Source organism: Orcinus orca, chromosome 10, assembly GCF_937001465.1.
Source record: "Orcinus orca chromosome 10, mOrcOrc1.1, whole genome shotgun sequence".
NCBI lineage: Eukaryota > Metazoa > Chordata > Mammalia > Artiodactyla > Delphinidae > Orcinus > Orcinus orca.
This window is the reverse complement of record NC_064568.1, coordinates 82,637,580-82,658,343: the sequence shown is the minus strand read 5'-3', so window position 1 is coordinate 82,658,343 and position 20,764 is coordinate 82,637,580. Positions and strand designations below refer to the sequence as shown.

The 20,764-nt window shown below is 52.5% G+C and overlaps 3 protein-coding genes across 14 annotated transcripts in view; 1 reads left to right on the top strand and 2 right to left on the bottom strand.

The window, feature by feature from the left end:
* Positions 1-209: 209 nt before the first annotated feature.
* Positions 210-4,079, bottom strand: DDAH2 (dimethylarginine dimethylaminohydrolase 2). Of its 2 annotated transcripts, none has more exons than XM_004286589.4 (7): positions 3,325-4,079; positions 2,123-2,486; positions 1,908-2,007; positions 1,709-1,782; positions 1,412-1,531; positions 724-873; positions 210-534 (listed from the first exon to the last, which is right to left on the bottom strand). In XM_004286589.4, exons 2-7 carry the CDS (start codon positions 2,417-2,419, stop codon positions 418-420), a joined length of 858 nt encoding a protein of 285 aa, XP_004286637.1. In that variant the 5' UTR covers positions 2,420-2,486; positions 3,325-4,079; the 3' UTR covers positions 210-417. The 2 variants fall into 2 exon arrangements, with proteins under 2 accessions (XP_004286637.1, XP_033273797.1); XM_033417906.2 differs by lacking the exon at positions 3,325-4,079 and adding an exon at positions 2,622-3,318.
* Positions 4,080-4,217: 138 nt separating this feature from the next.
* CLIC1 (chloride intracellular channel 1) lies at positions 4,218-9,285 on the bottom strand. The gene is made up of 6 exons (XM_004286588.3): positions 9,017-9,285; positions 6,811-6,920; positions 6,492-6,617; positions 6,228-6,334; positions 5,581-5,762; positions 4,218-4,615 (listed from the first exon to the last, which is right to left on the bottom strand). Exons 1-6 carry the CDS (start codon positions 9,053-9,055, stop codon positions 4,454-4,456), a joined length of 726 nt encoding a protein of 241 aa, XP_004286636.1. The 5' UTR covers positions 9,056-9,285; the 3' UTR covers positions 4,218-4,453.
* Positions 9,286-12,374: 3,089 nt separating this feature from the next.
* The window catches only part of MSH5 (mutS homolog 5), an 18,021-nt gene continuing 9,631 nt past the window's right edge, over positions 12,375-20,764 (top strand). For 4 of the 11 annotated variants that reach the window (XM_049716435.1, XM_049716434.1, XM_049716431.1 and 1 more), the window contains exons 1-11: positions 12,375-12,466; positions 12,876-13,026; positions 13,299-13,422; positions 13,880-13,960; positions 14,146-14,208; positions 15,181-15,302; positions 15,489-15,598; positions 15,857-15,892; positions 16,217-16,299; positions 17,429-17,474; positions 20,597-20,735. In XM_049716435.1, coding sequence (XP_049572392.1) covers positions 12,889-13,026; positions 13,299-13,422; positions 13,880-13,960; positions 14,146-14,208; positions 15,181-15,302; positions 15,489-15,598; positions 15,857-15,892; positions 16,217-16,299; positions 17,429-17,474; positions 20,597-20,735 — 942 coding nt within the window. In that variant the 5' untranslated portion in view covers positions 12,375-12,466; positions 12,876-12,888. Of the gene's footprint in view, positions 12,646-12,875; positions 13,027-13,298; positions 13,423-13,879; positions 13,961-14,145; positions 14,209-15,180; positions 15,303-15,488; positions 15,599-15,856; positions 15,893-16,216; positions 16,300-17,428; positions 17,475-20,596; positions 20,736-20,764 lie in introns of all 11 variants that reach the window. The other 7 variants (XM_049716430.1, XM_049716428.1, XM_033417923.2 and 4 more) reach the window with 7 other exon arrangements.

The following is a 20,764-nucleotide window of genomic DNA, read 5'->3' as shown; positions in this document are numbered from 1 at the left end:
CTGCCCTGTCCGTCTTGTGCCCAAGCAGCTATGACAGGGCTGGACAATGAGTCAGTGAGCACTGAATGATGAATGAAGGAGGCCTGATGAATGAAGGAGGTTTGATGAATGAAGGAGGCCTCCTTCCCAGCACTGACCCCAACCTCAGGTTTCAGCCCTGCCCTTGACCCCCTGCCCCAGTAAGACACCAGTCGCAGCCCAGTCGCAGCCCAGTCTAAAAGGTCAGTTCTGTTTTATTAGTTCTTGAGGAGAGGATTCACCCAGTGACCTCCATCCTTTTTCTCACTCTATGCCCTCCCCCTACCTTGGGGCCATCTCCCCACTACTACCTATTCACTGTCCTCTATCTAACCTTCCTTCCCCTTCTACTCCTATGCCACCCTGCCCCTGGTCAGCCAGGACCCCAAGGCCAGGCTCTCAGCTGTGGGGGCGTGTGCTGAGCACCAGGCAGAGGGAGCTGAGCCCAGCGCCTGCCTTCTCCAGTTCCGAGCAGGACACAGGTACCAGGGTGACGTCAGAGAGCTTCTGCAGTGCCTGCAGGGAGGACAGTGTGTGGGGAGAAGGGAGTAAGACCCCAAGGCCCACAGCCAGGGCCCCATTTCAGCCAGCTAGAGTGGCCCCACCCTGGCTTCTAGAAAAGGTACCCCTTCTTCCTCCCACTAGGGAGGCCTGAGCCCCATTTCTCTGGTTGTTGTTGGTGGTGGAGCTCCTGCCTTCTCTCACCTCCTGGCTGTTGGGCAGGTCCCCGCCTCCACGGTGCAGGAGGAAAGGGGGCATACCAGGCAGCCCAGGACGCAGAAAGAGACAGTCAGCCGCTGCATCATCTGGGAGGGTCAGGGAGGCATAGGGGTGATCCGTCAACACTGCCATTGCCTGGGGGAGAGGAGAGAGGAAGCATGCAAGGCTCAGAGCCTCTCCAAAACTGAGTCCGGCTGCCCTACCACCGCTAAGGGCTGGGGACAGAGTTACATTATTGTGGAATAATAATGATAGCAATCACATAGCACTTACTATGTGTCAGGCACTAAGCGCTTTAATTAACTTGTCTAATTTCCACCTCGGACTCACACGCAGTTCTTTCCACCTGCTACCCACTTCTCCCCTACTTCCGATCCCACGGGTCGGTCCTGTCCATCCTTCAAGACACAGCTTGGGTGCCCTTTAAGGAGTTTCTTGAAACTCGGGAAAACGGTGTTAATTGCCCCTGTTCCTCCGTGTTGCAGCTGTCTGTCCCGTTTATAATAACTTTTTGTTTTCACACGTGTTTCACATAGATGGACAGCTCCATGAGGGTAGGGGTTGGAGTTAATTCTCAGAGCCTCCCAACTCCCCGCCTCCCAGGCCCGGAGCCACGCCCACTTTTGTTGGCCGCGCCCCAACCTGCCCCACCCCAGCCCCAACCCCTTCTCACCCTGACAGCTTTTTGGGCAGCCTCGCTGCTACCTGCCACCACAGTGCGGGGTCCCCCCATGCCGCAGAGGCCACGCAGGTGGGAGGGGCTCGAGACCGGCACCGTGGAGACGGCAAAGTCCTAAGGGGAACAAGGGAAAGTATTCAGGGACGCGGGAAGGGTGAGAGGATACCCTCAAACACAGGCTGCTCTCAGCCTCTTCCTCCTCAGCGCGGCCCGCCCCGCGACCCCGCCCAGGTCCCTCAGACCCCCATCCGCTCCCTGCTCCCCGCATCCAAGGCTGGTCCCGCGCCTCACCCGGAACGTGTCCGCCACGATCTCAGCTCCTCGGTGATTAGTCCACCTGGAGAGGCCTACGAAAAACTCCCGGCCTGAGCCCAGGGAGGCCGTCGAGGTATGAGGCGGGAGTGGGTTGGAAACAAGGCCCGAGATGGCCCAGTCTCCCAAAGTCTGCTTCCCTGTGCCAAGCCCCAGGGTGCAGGCACCCCAGCCTCACCGGTGAAGAGAACATCAGTGCCATCCAGCGTCGCGTTCTCGTCCCCCATCTCCACAATTCGGAGCCCCAGGTCCTGGAGGGCTTTGCGGACGCCATCGACCTTAGGGCAGGAAAAGAGGGCGCGAAGCGGAGACATTCCCACCCCCATTCTTCCCTTAAGCCCCAGACGTCCAGATCCTCCCGTCCCCCTACCCCACCCGTGCCCAGGCGCTCACCTCCGGCCTGCGGGCGGGGCTCCAGGGCCGCGTGATTAGGGCCGTATCCCCTTGGATCACAGCGGTGTCACCAAGCAGCGGTCCCAGCGGCAGCGACTCTTCAGGAGGCAGTTCGAATAGCTGCAGCCCCAATCGCTGCCTCAGTTTACCCCCCAGCACCCCATGCTCCCTCTGAGCTTTGGCTAGGTCCAGAGCCGGAAGGCCAGCCCCCGCACCCTCCCCCGACGCCAGGCTCTCCGGGACCCCCCGGATCAGGGCATGGGAACAGCGGCCCAGCCCCTCCCCTGGCGTCCCCATCCCATCCACACAGACGCCCCCTCCGGCTGCGCTGATTTCTCAGTTGTCTCTTTTTAACTTCACCTGTCTGGGAGAAGAAACAGAACGGGGGTAGGCAGAGAGAGACATGCAAAGAAGGGCATAGGGGGATGGTTAAAAGCGCCCGGGTCTTCCTCCTGCCATCTCCGGGCGCCCCTCCCACTCCGCCCCACCCCCTCCAGACCTTCCTCTCCTGCCGACCCCACTCCACCCCGCATCCTCGCGGGTCTGCTGCTTTAGGGGAAGTCCGAGGAACGAGATCGGGATCGCTAGTCTCCAAAACACCTGTTGCCCCTGCTCGGGGTCTTCGAGAGGTCCCTGCCGGGCGCCCCTCTTGGCAGCCGCTAGGATGCGCTCACTCCCAAAAAATGCAGCGGCCCCGCCCCCTTAACCCTCTGCTGCTCGCTGCCTTAGGGACCCGAAGTGCGGCGAGGAGCCCACAAGGGTTATGGGACAGGAGGAGACAGCTGGGGAGAGAGTCAGGACCTGGGGGATGAAAGTCCTGGGTGTCCGAACGAGAACGGGAGAGAGGGACAAGGAGGGAGGAATTAGAGCCTAAGGAGTTAAACATCCTCTCTACCCTGGCCGGTCACTCCGTTCCTAGCGCGACCCAGTGTAAACCAGACTGAGTCCCGGAGGACTGGGAGAGGTCTAAAACGAAATCCGAGGGGCGGGGAAACGGGGGGGCGTGGTTCTGGGGAGCAGGCACCGCTCCGGGCGCCAGGACCGGGTGCCCCAGTCTCCCGATCCATCTTCCCCAAAGTCCACCCCGACTCAGCTCCGCACCCAAATGTCGACCCTCTGCACTGTCCGGCGCAGGCACGGGCCCAGCACCCCCAAACTCCCCCCACACACACGGTCCGAGGAGCACCTCCCACCAGACTCACCTCCTGCGGCCACCCCCACTCTTGCAGCTCTGTGCTCTTGGCTGGGGCCCCACCCCCTGAGGACAGAGTTGGTGAAGAAGAGAGTCGTAGTCTTCAAGCCTAGGGGATTGGAGCTTTGGCTTTGAGGGGTCCCCGGGTAGGCGCGCTCAAGTACTACAGTGGGTCGGGGGCGCGACGGTCTGGCGGCTCCGGGGCATTGTCTAAGCGGGACGGGGCGGGGCTCCTCGATGTCACGCCCATTCCGCCCTGCTTTGCCGCGCCCACTCCACCCCGACTGCGCCCCCCTTCTCGGAATTCGGCCCCGCCCCACGAGCTCTGCCCAGACCCACCCAGATCTGGTCGGCTCTGGCGGCTGGGCTGCGAGTGCTACATGGAGCACAAAACAGCGCTACGGTGGACCCGCACTAAAAATGGCAGCCCGGTCACAAGCACCCCTCTTCTAAATTCCCGGTTTCTGCCAGGAGTTCGAGGTCATTGACCCACTCTTCATTCCGTGTTGCTCACACTTCAAGTCCCCTTTGTGTAAAAACACTAGATTTTCTTTTTTCCTTTAAAATTATTTATTTATGTTTGGCTGCGTTGGGTCTTCATTGCTATGCGCGGGCTTTCTCTAGTTGCGGAGCAGGGGATGCTATTCTTTGTTGCGGTGCGCGGGCTTTTCATTGCGGTGGCTTCTCTTGTTGCGGGAGCACCGGCTCTAGGCGCGCGGGCTTCAGTAGTTTTTGCACCCGGGCTCACAGGCTCTGGAGTACAGGCTCGGTAGTTGTGGCGCACAGGCTTAGTTAGCGGCTCCGTGGCATGTGGGATTTTCCCGGACCAAGGCTCGAACCCGTGTTCCCTGCATTGCCAGGTGGATTCTTAACCACTGTACCACCAGGGAAGTCCCAAAGCACTAGATTTTCATTCTGTACTTTATTACTGAAATACGTTGTCCTACCCACCCCATAGTAAAAATCTCACCCAGATCCCCCCTCCTTTCTCCTCATCCCCCCCAGCTAGCCCTGCACAGGTGCTCCAGGATTCTATGCCCACTGGCCATTTTGGAGTGTGTCCATTGGGTAACCATGTGGAAACCACCCAGGGCCTTTGTGGAGAAAATGGAGGGGGGCGAGGGAGCTCCAGGAGGGGCTTATTTGAGGGCCTTGGCCACTTGCTCATAGGCCAGCTCGATCTCCTCATCATCTGGACAGGTGGAGGCAAACTCTTCCCGAGCATAGGCATTGCGCAGGTACCTATGCACTCCCCGAAACACATCCGGAATGGAGAATCCTCGGTACTTCTTACATACCACCTAGGGGTGGGGAGAGGAAAACCAGTAGGTTTAGCTTCAGGAAAGTGACATTGGCTGCCATGCTCTTGGTCTTTCCCTTATCCCAAGGCTTCATGATAAAATCCAGGCATTCAAGTAGGTCCACTATCTGGTTTCTCTTCCGATGATTCTTATCTCCCATATAAATCATCTTCAATCATCTTTCTTAACCCCTCACTGTCTTGTAAGGCCTTCACCCATCCTCTCCGCTTACTGAAATCCTGGCCATTTATAACCAGCCCCTTTTCAGGCCACCCCAGTCCATGGTGCTAGTTTTCCCCTCTTGATTTTGAAATATAATTCACAAACCATAAAACTCTCCTCTTGAATTTCCACAGCAACTTTTTTCTATTTTTCATTTGGCTTTTAATCATGTATTATTAATCATGTGAATGTTTTATCTTCTCAGCTAGATTTCAGATCCTTTGAGGGCAAGGACCAATCACCACATATCTTGTCTCTCCGTGCCTAATACAGAGATTTTCAGTACACAGTTCTGCAGCAGACTGACACTGGGCCCACATTTCAGAAACTAAACCGTAGCTTTGAACTATGACAAAAACACGGGAACCAGCAGTTTTCATCTTCCACAAGAGGAAGTGGAGACTGAAGCTATAGACTTAAAACTTTGATTTTAGGAAAAGCCTGCTCTCTGATCTGGGGATTTGGCAATGACAGAGACAGGAAGAGCATTCTTGAAAGTAACACTGGGATGTGTTACCCTAGGCCAGTCTGTTTGCACCCACACCTTGCATCGTGGAATGTAATTCTCTCAAGTAGTGGTCTTGCCAGCAAAGACAGCAGAGAAGGAATGGGGTGGTGTCTGCTATTGAAAACCACCCTAAGAAAGAAAGCACCTTTGGAGTGATTGTCATGGGAAGCCTGCGTGGGAGACCCTTAAAGAGCCATCCCAGCGACCCCCCTCTCCTCCCACAGTGACCACTCACCTGTACTATGTGGAGCTTTGGCAACAGGTTGCAGTCAGCCAGAGTGAGCTCATTGCCGTCCAGAAACTTCCTCTGAGAGATGCCCTCATCCTCAGCGCTGGTCTCATCTACTTCATCTGGGAGAGGGGATGTCAAGTAATTGTCTAAAACTTTCAGGGCTTTCAGGAGCCCCTTCTCCAGGTCTGTGCAAGAGAAGGGAGTTGGTAAGAACATCAGAGGACTGACATAGTCCAAGAAGGCCCATGAGGGGGTGAACACTAATGGTGAGGCCAGTCCAAAATAATAATAGCTAACACTAATGTAGTTCATTTTCTCTGTGTTATTCTAAGCAATTTACACACAAAAACTCATTTAATTCTCACATCAACCCATGAAGTAGGTACTGTTATCCTCATTTTATAGATCTGGAAATGGATGTACAGAGAAGTTCAATGAATTCCCCAAAGTCACACAGCTACTAGAATTTGTACTCAGGTCATCTGGATCTAGAGTCTCTCTCTCTCTCTCTCTCTCACTGACTCTCTTTTTTTTTTTTTAATTGAAGTAAGATTTGCCAACATTCAGGGTATCTGAATGTCCAGGTGCCCCTAATCACTGGATCTTTCCTATTCCTCCTAGGACCCAGGCCTCCAACCCACAAGACTCACTATCATTGAGAGCTGGGTTTGAATTCTTGATGTAGGCAGAGAATTTGGCAAATATGTCCAGCCCAGCTGTGTTGGATTCAGGGTTCAGAGCTGCCAGCTTGGGGTACCTGGAAGCCAATGGGACAAACAGGATAAGATATCTTCTGAGGAGGAACCTCAGCTCCCCTGCCACAGCCCCACCACCATCTCTGTTTTTCATTTCTTCAACCTCTCTCTCCCAGAGTCTCCCAGCTCCCCTACTCCCCTTTCCAAGTTCCTCTATACCTGGGAGGGCACAGCACCGCCTCCAGAAATTCCTCAATCTTGTTGGTGTCTGTGTGCACTTCAGTGCCATACAGCAGGAATGGGAGCTGCCCTCCTGGGCACAGCTTCTGCACCGTCTCAGTCCGCCTGGAGGAGAGACCAGGCATTAAGACAGGAAAAGGGAGTTAGGGAGACCCAGAAAGGAGAGATGGAGACACGTGGCAAAGAGACTCCGGATAGAGGGGAAAACAGTTCAGGATGGAAGGACTCAGGTGGGTGAGTGTGTAAGTGTGCATGTGTGTGTGCACAAGGGAGTTTAGAGGAACAGAAGTGCACCTACCTTTTGGTGTCAACAGTGGTGACATTGAAGGTGACTCCCTTGAGCCAGAGCACCATGAACAGTCTCTGGGAGAAGGGGCAGTTCCCGATCTTGGCCCCATCACTGCCAGCCTGGAAAGCAACCCCCAGCCCAAGGTTAGGCCTGGTGCACCCCACTCATCCCCAGGCCATTCTCTGCATCTCCTACTCCCAGACCTAGCTGGTTTCTGCCTAGTCATGACACATACTCAGTCTCACCGCTAAAAGCACCCCTCCAGAACTGGGCTCTCTACCCTGGGGTCTGGGTCAAACCTAAGATGGGTCAGTGAGAGTATCTTCTGCAAAGGTAGGCTTCTGGTTCCCCAGAGAGTTGAGGACGGATGGAGGTAGGCAGAGGGAATGGGCTTTGGAGAACTTGGAGGATTTGGACCCTAGAGAGGGAACACTAATGGTGGTGTAGTTAGTTTTCTCTGTACTATCCTAAGCACTTCACATACAAAAACTCATTTAATTCTCACATCCACCCATGAAATAACGCCTAGAGAGGGACTTTGGTGAGGCTAGAGTTGTGGGCTAGAGGCCTGGATTCCTGAATGGAGTAGAGCCTGAGAACAGGAGAGGTGGGGCAGGGTTTGGCAGCAGGAGTTCTGGTTCCCTATACCTCTACCCAAGCAGCTGGGTGGGGAGTCAAGGGGCTCAGAGCCTCACCCTAGAGATGTGGAGGGCCTTGCAGAGGGGGGCTGCCCTCTAATCTGCAAGTAGTGACCTCATCCCCCAAAGGACACCTCCCCGTTAGCTGAGGGTGATTCATCTCACTGTGTCTCCGGTCTCAGCAGCTTCCTTCCTGGCAAGCAGTGGGGGCAGGGACCTGTGAGGCTGAGGCCTGGGCAGCAAAGGCCACCTCCCTCTTCCCTGGGCACAGCTGGGGTTTCCCAGGACAAGTCCCCTGGCTCCGGATAATCTTCCTCACACAGGACCCAGGGCTGGAATCTCTAGAGCGCAGACTCACCCAGGAGTAAAAATAAAAATAGCCCCTGAGGCAAGTGTGAGAGTGAGGTGGGGACCACACCTAAGGGGGTCGACCCAGGCATGGCTGAGGGAGAGGGAATGGCTACCGGAGAAGCCCCAGCATAAAGGAGAGGGAGAAACGGGCTGGAACACACAAAGGCTAGATGAACAAAAGCGGGGAAGTGGAGAGAAAGGAGGCAGGAAAGCGAAGGGTGGGGAGAATGTGTGAACCGGGAGTTACCGACGGAGGGGGAGGTCGCTAAAGGGAGGGAGGGGCACAAAGAAGAGATCCAGAGAGGGGAGAGAATGCAGTGCTAGTGGGGAAGGGAGCGGGGAGGAAACGGCAGCCAGCGGTTTCGATATGCAAATGCCTTGGGACCACCTCTCCTCATCCACACCCGCAGAGAGCACAGAGCTGGGGCGACTCTTTTTCATCTGTTTTTGTAACCCCCAAACCCTAAACGCCCTAACTCAGCTCTCCTCCTTCTGCTCTCTCCCCATCTACCCTCGCGGTAGCCACAACTCAACTCTCATCTCCTCGCCACCACCCTTTCTCTCGCTTCTCCAAGTCCTCAGGACACTCATTCTCGACCCCATCACCTCTCTGAGGCAGCTTCTGGAACTCTACTCCCCCTCTCCCGTCTCTTTCCACCCCACCAATTCTTCCCAGTTCACCTGGTCCCACTCCCAGGCCTCCGGACCACACCCTCTTCCTTGAAACCTCCCCCGCCCCGACACCCCCCCATCCAAGTCTCCCCCACTATGCTCCTCACCCTCTGATCTTCTTGTAGGGCCCTCATCCGGATGTTTCCCTCTGTCCCACCCAAAGCCTGTAGGTCTCCTGCTGCCCCCTTCTCTCTCGGTCCTCCTATCAGCTGTCCCCCCACACCCACTCCCGTCAATCTTCTCAGCTCCTGGGAACCCTCCCTTTTCTCTACTTTCCTGTCCTTTAGGCTGCTGGAAACTTGCAGTTCTACAAACTTTTCAGGGTTGAGCCTAGATTTCTCATTACCCACGCACACATCAATTGTCTTCCCCTCCCAAACCCCGGCCACCACCACCCCAGGCCCCTGCCACACACGCCCTAAAGACTGCACGTGGGCTTGGGGGTGGGGATCAAAGAGAAAAGGGATTAGGGAGTTAAGGCTAGAGCTGGGGAAAAGTGCAAGTTGCCTTCCAGTAACTCGGAGGGGGGCCTAGGAGGGAGAAGGTGTTCTTACCTTCACGAACAATTCGACCTGCGGTTGTTCTTCGGCCATGGTTGCGACGGGGACCAGGAAGCGGCCGTCTCTGGGGGAACTGGGAGGGGGCGGGGCCAGGGAGAAGGCGGTCTCACAGAAAAGATTCTCTCCCCCAGACCTGGGACTACTCGCCCTGCAGCGCCGCAAGAGCCCGATCAGACCCGCTCACTCCAGACGCGGCCTTTCGACCAGTCCAGCGTACTCCACACCCAGCGGATCTGGCTCTACCCCCTCCTGGGCTGGATCTGGGAGCTGACTCACGGACCGCCCCGCCCTGAACCTGCGGAGGGGACAGGTGCGGGGGCGGAACACGATGACCTAGGGAGTGGGCCCGGAGGGGTGAGCCTCAGGTCTCCCAGATGATGGGGAAGGGGGTGTTGAGGAGAGGGAATCCTGGGAAACTTCTTGTGTCCCTGCCAGTCTCCTTGAACAAGGGACTTTTTTCTGCCTCAGTTTCCCTGCTTCATTAATCAGATTACACTCCCACTCAACCCTCACACAAGAAATCTGACACCGACTGCTTGAGCACGTCCCTGAGGGCCCAGAAAGGGAATGAATTATAGAAGGGAAAGGTGGTCCTTTATTACTTTCTCCAAGTTCCTTCGGAACTCCAGTCCAAATTCTGGGTTGCTAGGACTGTGGCCCAGGAGAGGGACTTGCAAGTGGAAGCCTGGGTTGGAGGAAGAGAGCGGTGAGAGGTAGGGCAGGGGTGGGGAAAGGAGATAACCAGGCCTTGTGCTGGGGAAACCGGAAGCTGAGCCAAGGGGCTTCATCACTGGCGGAGGTACTCTCCCGCTCCGTAGCCTGGTCAGCTTTAATGCTTCTACTTCTGTCCCCCGCCACCCCGGTCTGGGGCCCTTTCCTGTGCCCCTTGCCCTTTTATCACTGACAGGTTGCCTTGGAGTTAGGGTGGAAGCATGGGGTTATTATGGCCCCAGAGTAGAGCTGCACCGATGCTAGGGGCTGGTGGTAGTTGGTCCTATCATGGGGGAAAAAAGTGAAGATCAGACAGAATAGTGTGAGTGGAGTCCTCAGAAGGACTAAGGACTCCGCAACAAGAGAAGCCACCGCAATGAGAAGACCGCACGCACAAATGAAGACCCAATGCAGCCAAAAAAAAAAAAATACATACATACAGAAAGAAAGAAGTAGGGAGGACAGAGGAAGAAGAGCTCTCTCCCTCCCTCCCCAATAACCTTGATTTTGGAGGTTCTATCAAACCCTTTATGATCTGCTGAAAAATAGCCCAAAAATATGTCCTCCAGACTGGACATATGCCAGCCTCCACATTTGAATCTCTCTCCTATCCAGCCATCCCTTTCTTCCTCACCACCCTCTGTCTAACAGGACACCTACAGTTCCAGAAAATCATGGTGGAATGCAAGGACATAGGAGCAAAACAGGGCTTGAAACTTAAAGAAAGGGAGAGAGTTGGGGGAGGAGGGGGTGGAGTGAAGAGAGGTGCTGGAACCAGCAGTTAGCGGTTTCCTCTCATGCTTCCTCTTCTGTGGGTTTTCTCCTCCATGGAGGAAGGCCTTTCTCTGTCCTCCTCAGAGAGGGGATATATTTGGTGTTTGCTCCCTTGAATTGTAACATCCGATAAGGATGTAGAATGATTCAACGAGTATGTGCTTGTTGGTGGGGAATCTCCTCCAGGGTGACCCTCAAAATCTGCACACATGACCCCTTCCATCTGAGGAAGGGAGGTCAAAGCAGCGCTACTTCTCAGGGTCCTTTTCTGCTCCAGCTGGTCCATGTCCACCAGAGAATCTGCCCCACAAAAGTCTCCCTTCTGGGAGAAGCCTCAGGCAAATGGGGCCAGCCCTGAGCTCAGACAGGTTTGACAGCTTCTCCCCTGCCTCTCTTTCCCTACAGCTTTTATAGCTAGAGCTGCCTTGATCAATATTGACTTTGGCTAGCTGGCATGGCTACCCACAAAGTATTTTTCCTTAACTTCTCAGGTAACAACAGGTAATGCTGCCCTCTCCTGGTACCATCCATCAGTGCCGCATGGGTTTGAAGCCAGGGGCTATACCCCCAAATCCTGCATCAAAGAAGTTTCCCTCCCATCTCAATCTCCTTGCCCCTGCTTTTCTCCTATCTCAGTATCTCCCCTTTTCTTCCCCAGCCTTTCTTTCCACTCCCTCCCCTTCCTCAGGTTGGTAAACCGGTCCCTAATCTCTTCCCACCCCAGATTGGAACGTGTGTCCCTCCCCAACACTCCTTAGAGCTGTCACCTGGCCTCCTCCAGGTTTCCATAGCCCCATTGCTAAACAATTTGCCAGGGGTAACCATTAACCTAGCCGTTAACTCACTCCCCCACCTTTCTCACTAGAAGGGATTTTCCAATCATTGGTTAGCAGAGCCAGGTTACCATCTTTCCTAAGCTCTTGGGTGGGATCTCCGCATCTCAGAGTACCCAGAACAAAGCTGGGGGTGAAGATGTATTTTAAGAGGTGTTTTTAAAAGTATATGATTGTTTATTTCTTTCTCCTTCACTATCTCCTTGCTTCTCCTCCCCTCAGACACACACACTCAAAAATTAGGCTCATGGAGTAGGGATTTAATTACGTTCCCTGTTTTGAGTCCACCACCTGGCCCAGAATGAATGAATGACACCCTTCTGTCCTTAGGGGTGTGTGTGTGTGTGTGTGTGTGTGTGTGTGTGTGTGTGTGTGTGTGTGTGTGTGTGTGTGTGTGTGTGTGTGTGTGTGTGTGTGTGTGTGTGTGTCGAATGCTTCCAACTTCTCTTGGGGCGCTGAAATTATTAATTAGGCCCTGTGGTGTCCCTATGGGAGTGATCATACTCTGCACCCAGGAAACAGGCAAAGGTGGGCTGAGATAGGAGTCTCGCTTCTTATTTCCGCTTATTTATTTAAAACACTCACGTAGTTCTCACTATGTTTGCCAGGCACTGTTCTAAGCTCATTATAAATATTAAGTTAGAATTGTTGGCATAGGTTGAATTAATGTTGCTTATCTCCACTCTCCAGAAAAAACAAAAACAAAAACAAAAACCGCCCCAAAACGTGTCTCTGTTCCTTTAAGGTCGGCCTCCTCTCCAGATTACCCAACGCCCCTAGACCCGTTCCGGGGGCTCTGACTCCAGCTCTGCTAAGGACCTTCTCACAGGCTCCACCCCGTGTCAATCAAGGGCCAGAGGCCCGGTTGCTAGGCAACAGCAGAGGGCGGGAAGTTTGAACGTTCTGGCACCGCCCCATATGCGAATAGGCCAGTCATCGTCCAGCCTTCTCTGCGGTCCCCTCCTCCCTCTCGCTCTGTTGGATCTCTAGGCAGGATCCGGGTCTCTTCGACCAATAGCGGCTAAGAAGGCGGGGCGTGTGCGCGCGCACCCCGCCCTCGCGTCGGCGCACCCTCCCGCAGGCCCGCGGCGTTTAGTGACGCGGTCTCGCGCACGTCGCGACCCAGGTGACTGAAAAGGCGGGAAAACGCCGCGAGCTGTCCGCAACTGGGTGGGGAAGTCAAGAGCGTGAGGCTGTGATCTTGGGGGCTTGGTTGGCAGGGGCGGAGAGAGGAGGCGTGCAAAACTTGTCACACAGGACCCTCAGACTGTCTCCAAATACAACCTCCGCGTGACAGGAATAAGGGTGGGGCGAGTGGTGTTTTCCACAGTCTGTACTTTAGTTAAATACCCGAGAAGTCGCCCCTCCAGATGCCCTGCACCTGTGACCACAGCGCTCGAAGGCCCTAGCAGCCCTGCCCCTCAGCCCTCTCCCATTAGTTCTCAGTGGAGTTGCATTTCTGTGCGCCCCGCGACCCCCGCCTCCTCGCGGGTGAGATCTCGCTCCTGAGCCGCCTTCATTTTCTTCATCCACAGAGCCTCCAAGGCCATGGCCTCCGTAGGAGCGACCCCAGGCAGGACGCCGCAGGGACCGGGACCCAGGGAGGCCTCGGCCAGCTTCCCCAGCCCGGCCCCAGTGCCGGAGCCCCGGGAGGCCGAGGAGGAGGACGAGGAGGAGCCCGCGGAGGTCTGGGGGCGGGGTGGAGAGGCGATGTCTGAGGGGCCAGAGCTCGAATCTGGAGAGCAGGGAGTTGATAGGAACGTCTGATTGTTAGCCTGTAACGGGGCTGGGAACAAGAGCTGGGCCAGTCACTTCCCTCCGCTGAATGTCGCTTTCACATTAACTGAATGGGGGTGATGAGTTGATAAAATAATTAAAATTAAATAAGGCATGCCTCAACCCTGCACTTAACGAGTGGTTGGTTCAAATATTTGTTTCCTTTCTTCCTTGCCGGACAGATTCATCTGTGTGTGCTGTGGAGCTCAGGGTACCTGGGCATTGCCTACTATGACACTAGTGACTCCACCATCTACTTTATGCCAGATGCCCCAGACCACGAGAGCCTCCAGCTGCTCCAGAGAGGTGAGGACGGAGCTAGGAATTCCTCTACTCTGGGATTAGAAGCGTATTTCACTCGTAGGTCCTTACCTGACTCGATCTATTTTTATTAGTTGACTCCTAGAGGCCCCCTTTGTTGTTTTTAGGAATTCATCTCATTATTCACAAATGTACCAGGAGCTGGAGATACAGTCCTGGGCAAATCAGTCATGTCTGTCCTTTAAGGGTCTACAGTCTAGTGATAATCTCCTGGGCACCCCTCTTCCCTCCCACCACCCCATCAGTCTTACTACTCCTCCCTTTTCTAATCTCATGTCTGACTCCGACTTATGCTCCCAATGTGGGGGGCACTCCCTACTCTTAGAGGGAGGAAATAAGTTTCTGAGGGATGAAGGGAGATAGCAAGGGGAGGGCTACGGGTTCCCTCTTAGTCAAAAGATAAAGATCCTTGAACTCATTTGGTCTCCATTCTCATTCCGAGTTCTGGATGAAATCGATCCCCAGTCTGTTGTCACGAGCGCCAAACAGGATGAGAATATGACTCGTTTTCTGGGGAAGCTTGGTAAGGACTGGGTAAGGGAGAGAGGGAAAATGGGGAAGGACTAAATTATGGAATGTTCCAGGAGACTAAAGGGTCTTGGGGGGAGCTACAGCCAGGAGACCAGAATTGGGTGAGAGGGAAAGTGGGACAGCGGCAGAAGGACTGAGATGTACAGACTGATGGCCCTTTCTTTGCCTCCCTCACAGCCTCCCAAGAGCACAGAGAGCCTAAGAGACCTGAAATCATACTTTTGCCAAGTGTGGATTTTGGTATCTCCTCCCTTTTGCTTTGCCCAATCCCCCATCCCGGTTTTCTGACCCTTTCTCCTAACTCCACCTTCATCATCAGAGGTCTCCCCTCAGCCCTATCTCATTCTAAACCTTTGTGTTCTTCAAGCCCCATGACCAGTCTCCCCACGATCTCTCCTAATCCCTAGCCTTTAATAACCTGCAGCTTAGGCTTGTCTAGGGATGAGTGCCTTCTGTGAGAAGAGGGAGTAGTAACACTTTTTGGTCAGCTTTGATTGTTGGCATTTTCCCCTTTAAGCCAAAGCCATTTACCCCTTAAAAAAAAAAAAAAAAAAAGGCACTGCCTCAGTGACCTCGTTCATCTAGAAGACACTTCCATAACCTTCCCGGGTTTTGCAAAAAGGACAGGGAATGTTCTATCCTAAATTAGATGTTAGGGCATTCATGTTATTAGTTCCTCTGTTAATATGATTTTTTTGACCCCAAGTCCCCAATTCCAGACAGATATCTTACTCTCCTGAGCCATTTATCTTTCTCAGTTTATGTTCCCAGCCAACCCTTTTTAAAGTGGATGTAGAATAAAGAGTCTGAAAATTTGGCTCTTGTCTCAGCTTTCCATTAGCTGCCTGTGTGAATTTGGCAAGCCACATCATCTCTCTTGCTTCTGTTTTCTCATTTTTTTTTTTTTGTTTGTTTTGTTTTTTTGTTTTTTTGTTTTTTTGTTTTGTTTTTTGCGGTACGCGGGCCTCTCACCGCTGTGGCCTCTCCCGTTGCGGAGCACAGGCTCCGGACACGCAGGCTCAGCGGCCATGGCTCACGGGCCCAGCCGCTCCGCGGCACGTGGGATCCTCCCGGACCGGGGCACGAACCCGTGTCCCCTGCATCGGCAGGCGGACTCTCAACCACTGCGCCACCAGGGAAGCCCTCTCATTCTTAAAATAAGGTGAAGAATCGGGCTATAAGATCTTTCCCTCCCTTCTTCCCTCAAAATAGGCCTGGAGATAAGCAAACAGCGCCTCCTTTCTGGAAACTACTCCTTCATACCAGACTCCATGACCGCCACTGAGAAAATCCTCTTCCTCTCCTCCATCATCCCCTTTGACTGCCTCCTCACGGTGAGATGGGTCCCGCAAGGTAAGGGCTGGGTTGCAGCAGGTTAGAGAAAGGCACAAGCACCTGGAGACTAGGTTTGAGTCCTGGGAGATACTAGCCCAGCCCTGGAAAATAATAGTTTTCCCTGGTGTCGTCCAGCCTCCAAGACGTTGGGATTTACCCCACCTCCATTACTGATCCCCTCCTAGGTTCGAGCACTTGGAGGGCTGCTGAAGTTCTTGGGTCGAAGAAGAATCGGGGTTGAACTGGAAGACTATAACGTCAGCATCCCCATCCTAGGCTTTAAGAAATTTGCGTTGTAGGTCATTTACCCTAACCTCAACCAAAGTAAGGTGGGATTGGGAGGCCTGGAAAGTAAGACGGGATGGAGGGCATTGGCAGTGACCCATCTGGTAAAGTGCTCTAGGACACACAGGAACTCCTGAGAGGGTGTGGAGCTCTGGGGAGAAAACTGAGACAGTACTCTTGAAGGAGAGCTAAGCGGGTATAACTTAAGAATGAACTCACACCTCACATACCCCAGCCATCTTCCTTTCTGCTTGTTTTCTGTCCTCAGGACACATCTGGTGAGCATAGATCAAGACACTTACAGGTAAGGAGATGGAGGCAGGCTGTCATCTTTGGGGAGGGAGAAGGATTAAGCTTAATGCTCTAATAATCCTTAACGGGGCTCCAATTTCTTTAATCCTGGGGCTATTAAGAGCTCTCTCCCTGAAGGAAAGAGAAGGGGGGTGAGGGGAGAGAAGAAGAAAAGCACAAAGGTGTCACCCTCCTTTTCTAAAGGGAGAAACTGAGGCAGAGAGCAGTGAGGGACAAACCTTACATCAAGACTTCATCTCAGGAGGTGTTCCCAATCCCCATTCCATTTTCTCAATTGCCTTTTAAAATACAAATTACCCTAATTTCTCCCTGATAGTGTTCTGCAGATATTTAAGAGTGAGCCTCACCCCTCAGTGTACAAAGTGGCCAGTGGACTCAAGGAGGGGCTCAGCCTCTTTGGTAGGTTTGCCCCCTCCCTCATCCCACACTACACAGGCCTGCCAGAAAAACAGCTGCCTCCAAAGATGTATCCCAGTCCCTCTCTTTCCACTTCACCCCATTGCCAGCTGTCTCTTCTGCTCCAATCCAGCTTCTTTTTTTTTTTTCTTAATTTTTTTAATTTTTGGCTGCCTTGGGTCTTCGTTGCTGCACTCAGGCTTTCTCTAGTTGCAGCAAACGGGGGCTGCTCTTCACTGCAGTGCGCGGGCTTCTCATTGTGGTGGCTTCTCTTGTTGCAGAGCACGGGCTCTAGGCGCGGGGGCTTCAGTATTTGCCACGCGTGAGCTCAGTAGTTGTGGCTCGCGGCTTCTATAGCGCAGGCTCAGTAGTTGTGGTGCACGGGCTTAGTTGCTCTGCGGCATGTGGGATCTTTCCAGATCAGAGCTCGAACCCGTGTCCCCTGCATTGGCAGGTGGATTCTTAACCACTGCGCTACCAAGGAAGTCCCAATCCAGCTTTATTATCCTCTTTGTACCCTCCCTCAGTTTGGGCATCTTCCTGAAACCTTGTCCAGTATAGTTGTCCAGTGTCATTTGCGTATCATTTCTTACTCTACCAATTCCATGTTGATTCCTTGGGTTTGTATGAATATTTCTACTAGTGGTGTACCTGTCTAGGGACTTTGGGAGGCCCTATGTATAGAGGAGAGTTATATAACTGCATAACTCCCATGTTTGCTTTGCATAGAGTCTCTATCTCTTATAGTTTCAGGCTTTAGGGTGTATTGGGGACATCACCCCAAGTAACCACATGGTTTCACCGTGCATCTCAGTGGGTTGTGTCTAATGTTTACGTGTATGTGTTGGGCTTTTTGTGAGTCTAATTATGCCTGCTCTGCATATTTTTCTGGCTGAGTGTTCCTGTGAGTGCCCATTCCTCCCCCAAGCCCATGTAAGGTAATCCCGGCTCAGACTTGTGGCCACACGCTGGCTTTGGCTGCCTTTGTGTCCTGTATCTGGGGAACGCTCCCCAGGCCAGCCAGCTGAACACCCAAACCTCTGACCCTGATGCCTCAGCTTAGACACATCCATACATTCCTTTCCCTGACCCTGCTTATAACAGGCTCACTCCATACCCCAACTCCCAACAGGAATCCTCAACAGATGCCGCTGTAAGTGGGGAGAGAAACTGCTCAGGTGAGTAAGAGTCACACACGTGCTACAGGTTAATGCAGGCAATCTGTAGACTCAAACACACCACCCTTAGTAGTAATGAAAACAACTGCCCTTTCCTGAATGCTGGCTAAATGCATTTAATCCTTACAACGACCCCACGTGGTAGCTAGTGTTATTCTCATTTTATGTTGTCAGCACAGGTGCACATGTACCCACTGATGATACACGGACTTTCACACATACACGCAGCAGAAGCAGAATCACAAGACAGCAATGTACACATGGTAATATCTTTTTTTTTTTTTTTTTTTGCGGTACGCGGGCCCCTCACTGCCGCAGCCTCTCCCGCCGCAGAGCACAGGCTCCAGATGCGCAGGCCCAGTGGCCACGGCCCATGGGCCCAGCCGCTCCGCGGCATGTGGGATCCTCCCGGACCGGGGCATGAACCCATGTCCCCTGCATGGCAGGCGGACTCCCAACCACTGCGCCACCAGAGAAGCCCCAGTAATATCTTTAATTATTAAAAACACACTTCAAATTTGAGCTGTTCTCTGAGGACTCTCAAATTTGTATCTCTAGTTCCGAGCTCCATATGTGGAATGCTCTTTGCACATCATCGCCACCTGCAATTTCCACAGGCAGCTCAAACTCAGAGCATCCAAACTGACACCGACTGGCCCTGTTCCTCTTCCTGCATTCCCTTTTCTGGTTAATGGCATTGCTGGCAATATAGCTTCTCAAGCTCTGAACCTTGGATTGATGCTTCTCCCTCACCCCCCATATTCAATTATTCACTGAGACCTATTGATTCTATCCAGAAATGTCTCTCAGCCATCCCCTTCTCCCTCTTTCCTCTCCTCTAATTCTGGCTATCTTCATTTCTAACCTGGAGCATTGCATTCACCTTCAAATTGGTCTCTCTGCCTCTAAACGCTTCTTTTTCCAATCTGTTCTTCATTCCAAAATAGAGGTCTGAGCATGTCACTCCCCCACCCCCTTTTTTTTAAGCTTAAGTAGAAACAAAACATAAACCTCAGGAGGTTTCCGCATTACCTGCATAATTAAGGGTCGCATCTTTAGCAGTATGGCATTCAGGGCCCCTCAATTTTAATTTCCAGGCTTACCTCCTCATACCCATGTTTTGTTTTGTTTTGTTTTTTCGGCCGTGCGGCTTATGGGATCTTAGTTCCCCACCGAGGGATTAAACCCAGGCCCTCAGCAGTGAAGGTGCGGAGTACTAACCACTGGACCGCCAGGGAATCCCCCCTCAAGCCCTGTTAATGCTGTTCCCTCTGGAAAGTCTTTCCCCTGCTCTCCACCTGTCAAAATCTTACATCCTTTTGCAACCCAACTATCACCTTTCTGGTGAAGCTTTCACAGGCACCTCTGAGGAGACTGACGTGCACTTTGCTGTGTGGTCACATAGTGCTTGTTTATATTTTCTAGTTGCACTATCACAGCAGGTTGGAATTAGTTGGTGAATCTACTTGCCCTCATAGCTGTGAGTGAACTCAATGCAGTGGCCCATTCCTGTTAGCTCAGCACATGGCCTTGTATGCAGTAGAATGCAAACACACTGGTTACATCATCTCTAAAAACTCAGGAAACCTTTGCTAGCCTGCAGGTGTACAATCTTTTCCCCATGCCACCTGCCCTGCAATGTGTGTCTTTTGGAGGTTAATTTAGCATTATCTCTGAGGCCATCTCCAGGTAATTGGCGGGGTGATTTAATTACCTCGAAGTTCTCTAGTGCTTCAGGCGCAGATGTCTAATCTCAACCAGGGATGAAAGGGAAGGAATTCTCAAAGGAGAAGAGAACTGAGTTAAAGGTGAGGGAGGGGTGCAGATTCCTTAGATAGGATCCTGCAGGGCATAGAATCACAATCTGATGATCAGACAGGGCACCTGGAAGGTGACTAAATGTCACAGTATGCTCTAAAGAGCACTGTCCTAGCAGTCTGGAGACCTGAGTTTGAGATCCAGTTGTACTTCTTACTAGCTGCATGACTTTGGACAATTTGCTTACCTTCTAAGGGCCTCATCCCCTCAGCTGACTTGAGTCTGGCTCGACTAAGACCTCCAGGCACTCGAAGTACATGAGTCAGAGCTACCCAGGTGTTTTATAAGAAAGTCTGATGAGGCTCGTGCTCTCCAGGTGGGGAGGGTATTCACAGACTGGCCCACACTGCCTCAGACACCTCTGCTCCTTTGTGGCCAAGGAGCAGAGGTGCCTAAAACCCACCCTCGAATCCACATGAGTCTTCCACTTCATTCTAACCTGGGGTGTTCTAACCCAGGGTAACTGGCCGTAGACTACAGTGTGAGATACACATGCTTAGGCCCCAGTGTCTCCACAGGTTGGCTCTTACACAAAATGATATGCCTAATGGCTTGCTCTAATGTGGGAAAGAATCCATGGGCTCCCAGGTCCTTGTAGAATCTCACACTCTTCATAGCCATAGGGAGATAGGGATACCCAGAATTAGACAAACTCAGATGAGACATTTATTTCTGTATAATAATTTAATTTATTAGGAAATAACCTCAGACACAGAAAAGGTAATAATAATAATATAAACCTCTGTGTTTCCACTAGCCAATTTAAAAATAAGACAATGTTATTGAAGCCCTTTAAGTATCTCTACCCAATACTTTCTTCTCTGCAGGGATGAACATTATCACGAATTGAGGACTTATTCTACATGGAACAGTTATATACTTTCACAGGAAGAACATGAAAAGACATGAATGTCTGTGCTATTTCACAGCTAAATACGGATATACAAACTCTTTCTGACTCACTCCTACTCAGCTGCAGAGAGAGCTAGAGTGTTGGCATTCAAATGCCTCAACACACTGCTCTCCCTCTAAAATATTGACAAACTCCATCACATAGCCACATGGAATGACACATGGTCATATCCATCAAAACCGAGATACACACAGTTGTGCTCACATCCAGAGATTTTCAGTAGATGCAAGTAAACACACCTGCATAGATAGGACACTGTACTTACCAGTGCAGATACATATTGCCACAATCCCCAGGGACCTCCAAATGCACATTTTTCACAAATTGAGATCAAGACAGTGATGAGAACAGAGGTAATTTCTGGTCTCCTCACTCCAACCCTCACTTCCAGGCTATGGTTCACACGTCCAACCCAGGACCTGGAGGAACTAAATTCCCGTCTGGATGTCATTCAGTTTTTCCTGTTACCCCAGAATCTGGACATGGCTCAGATGCTGCATCGATTGCTGGGTCACATCAAGAACGTGCCTGTGAGCTCGGGGTTGGGGGCAGGGAGGTG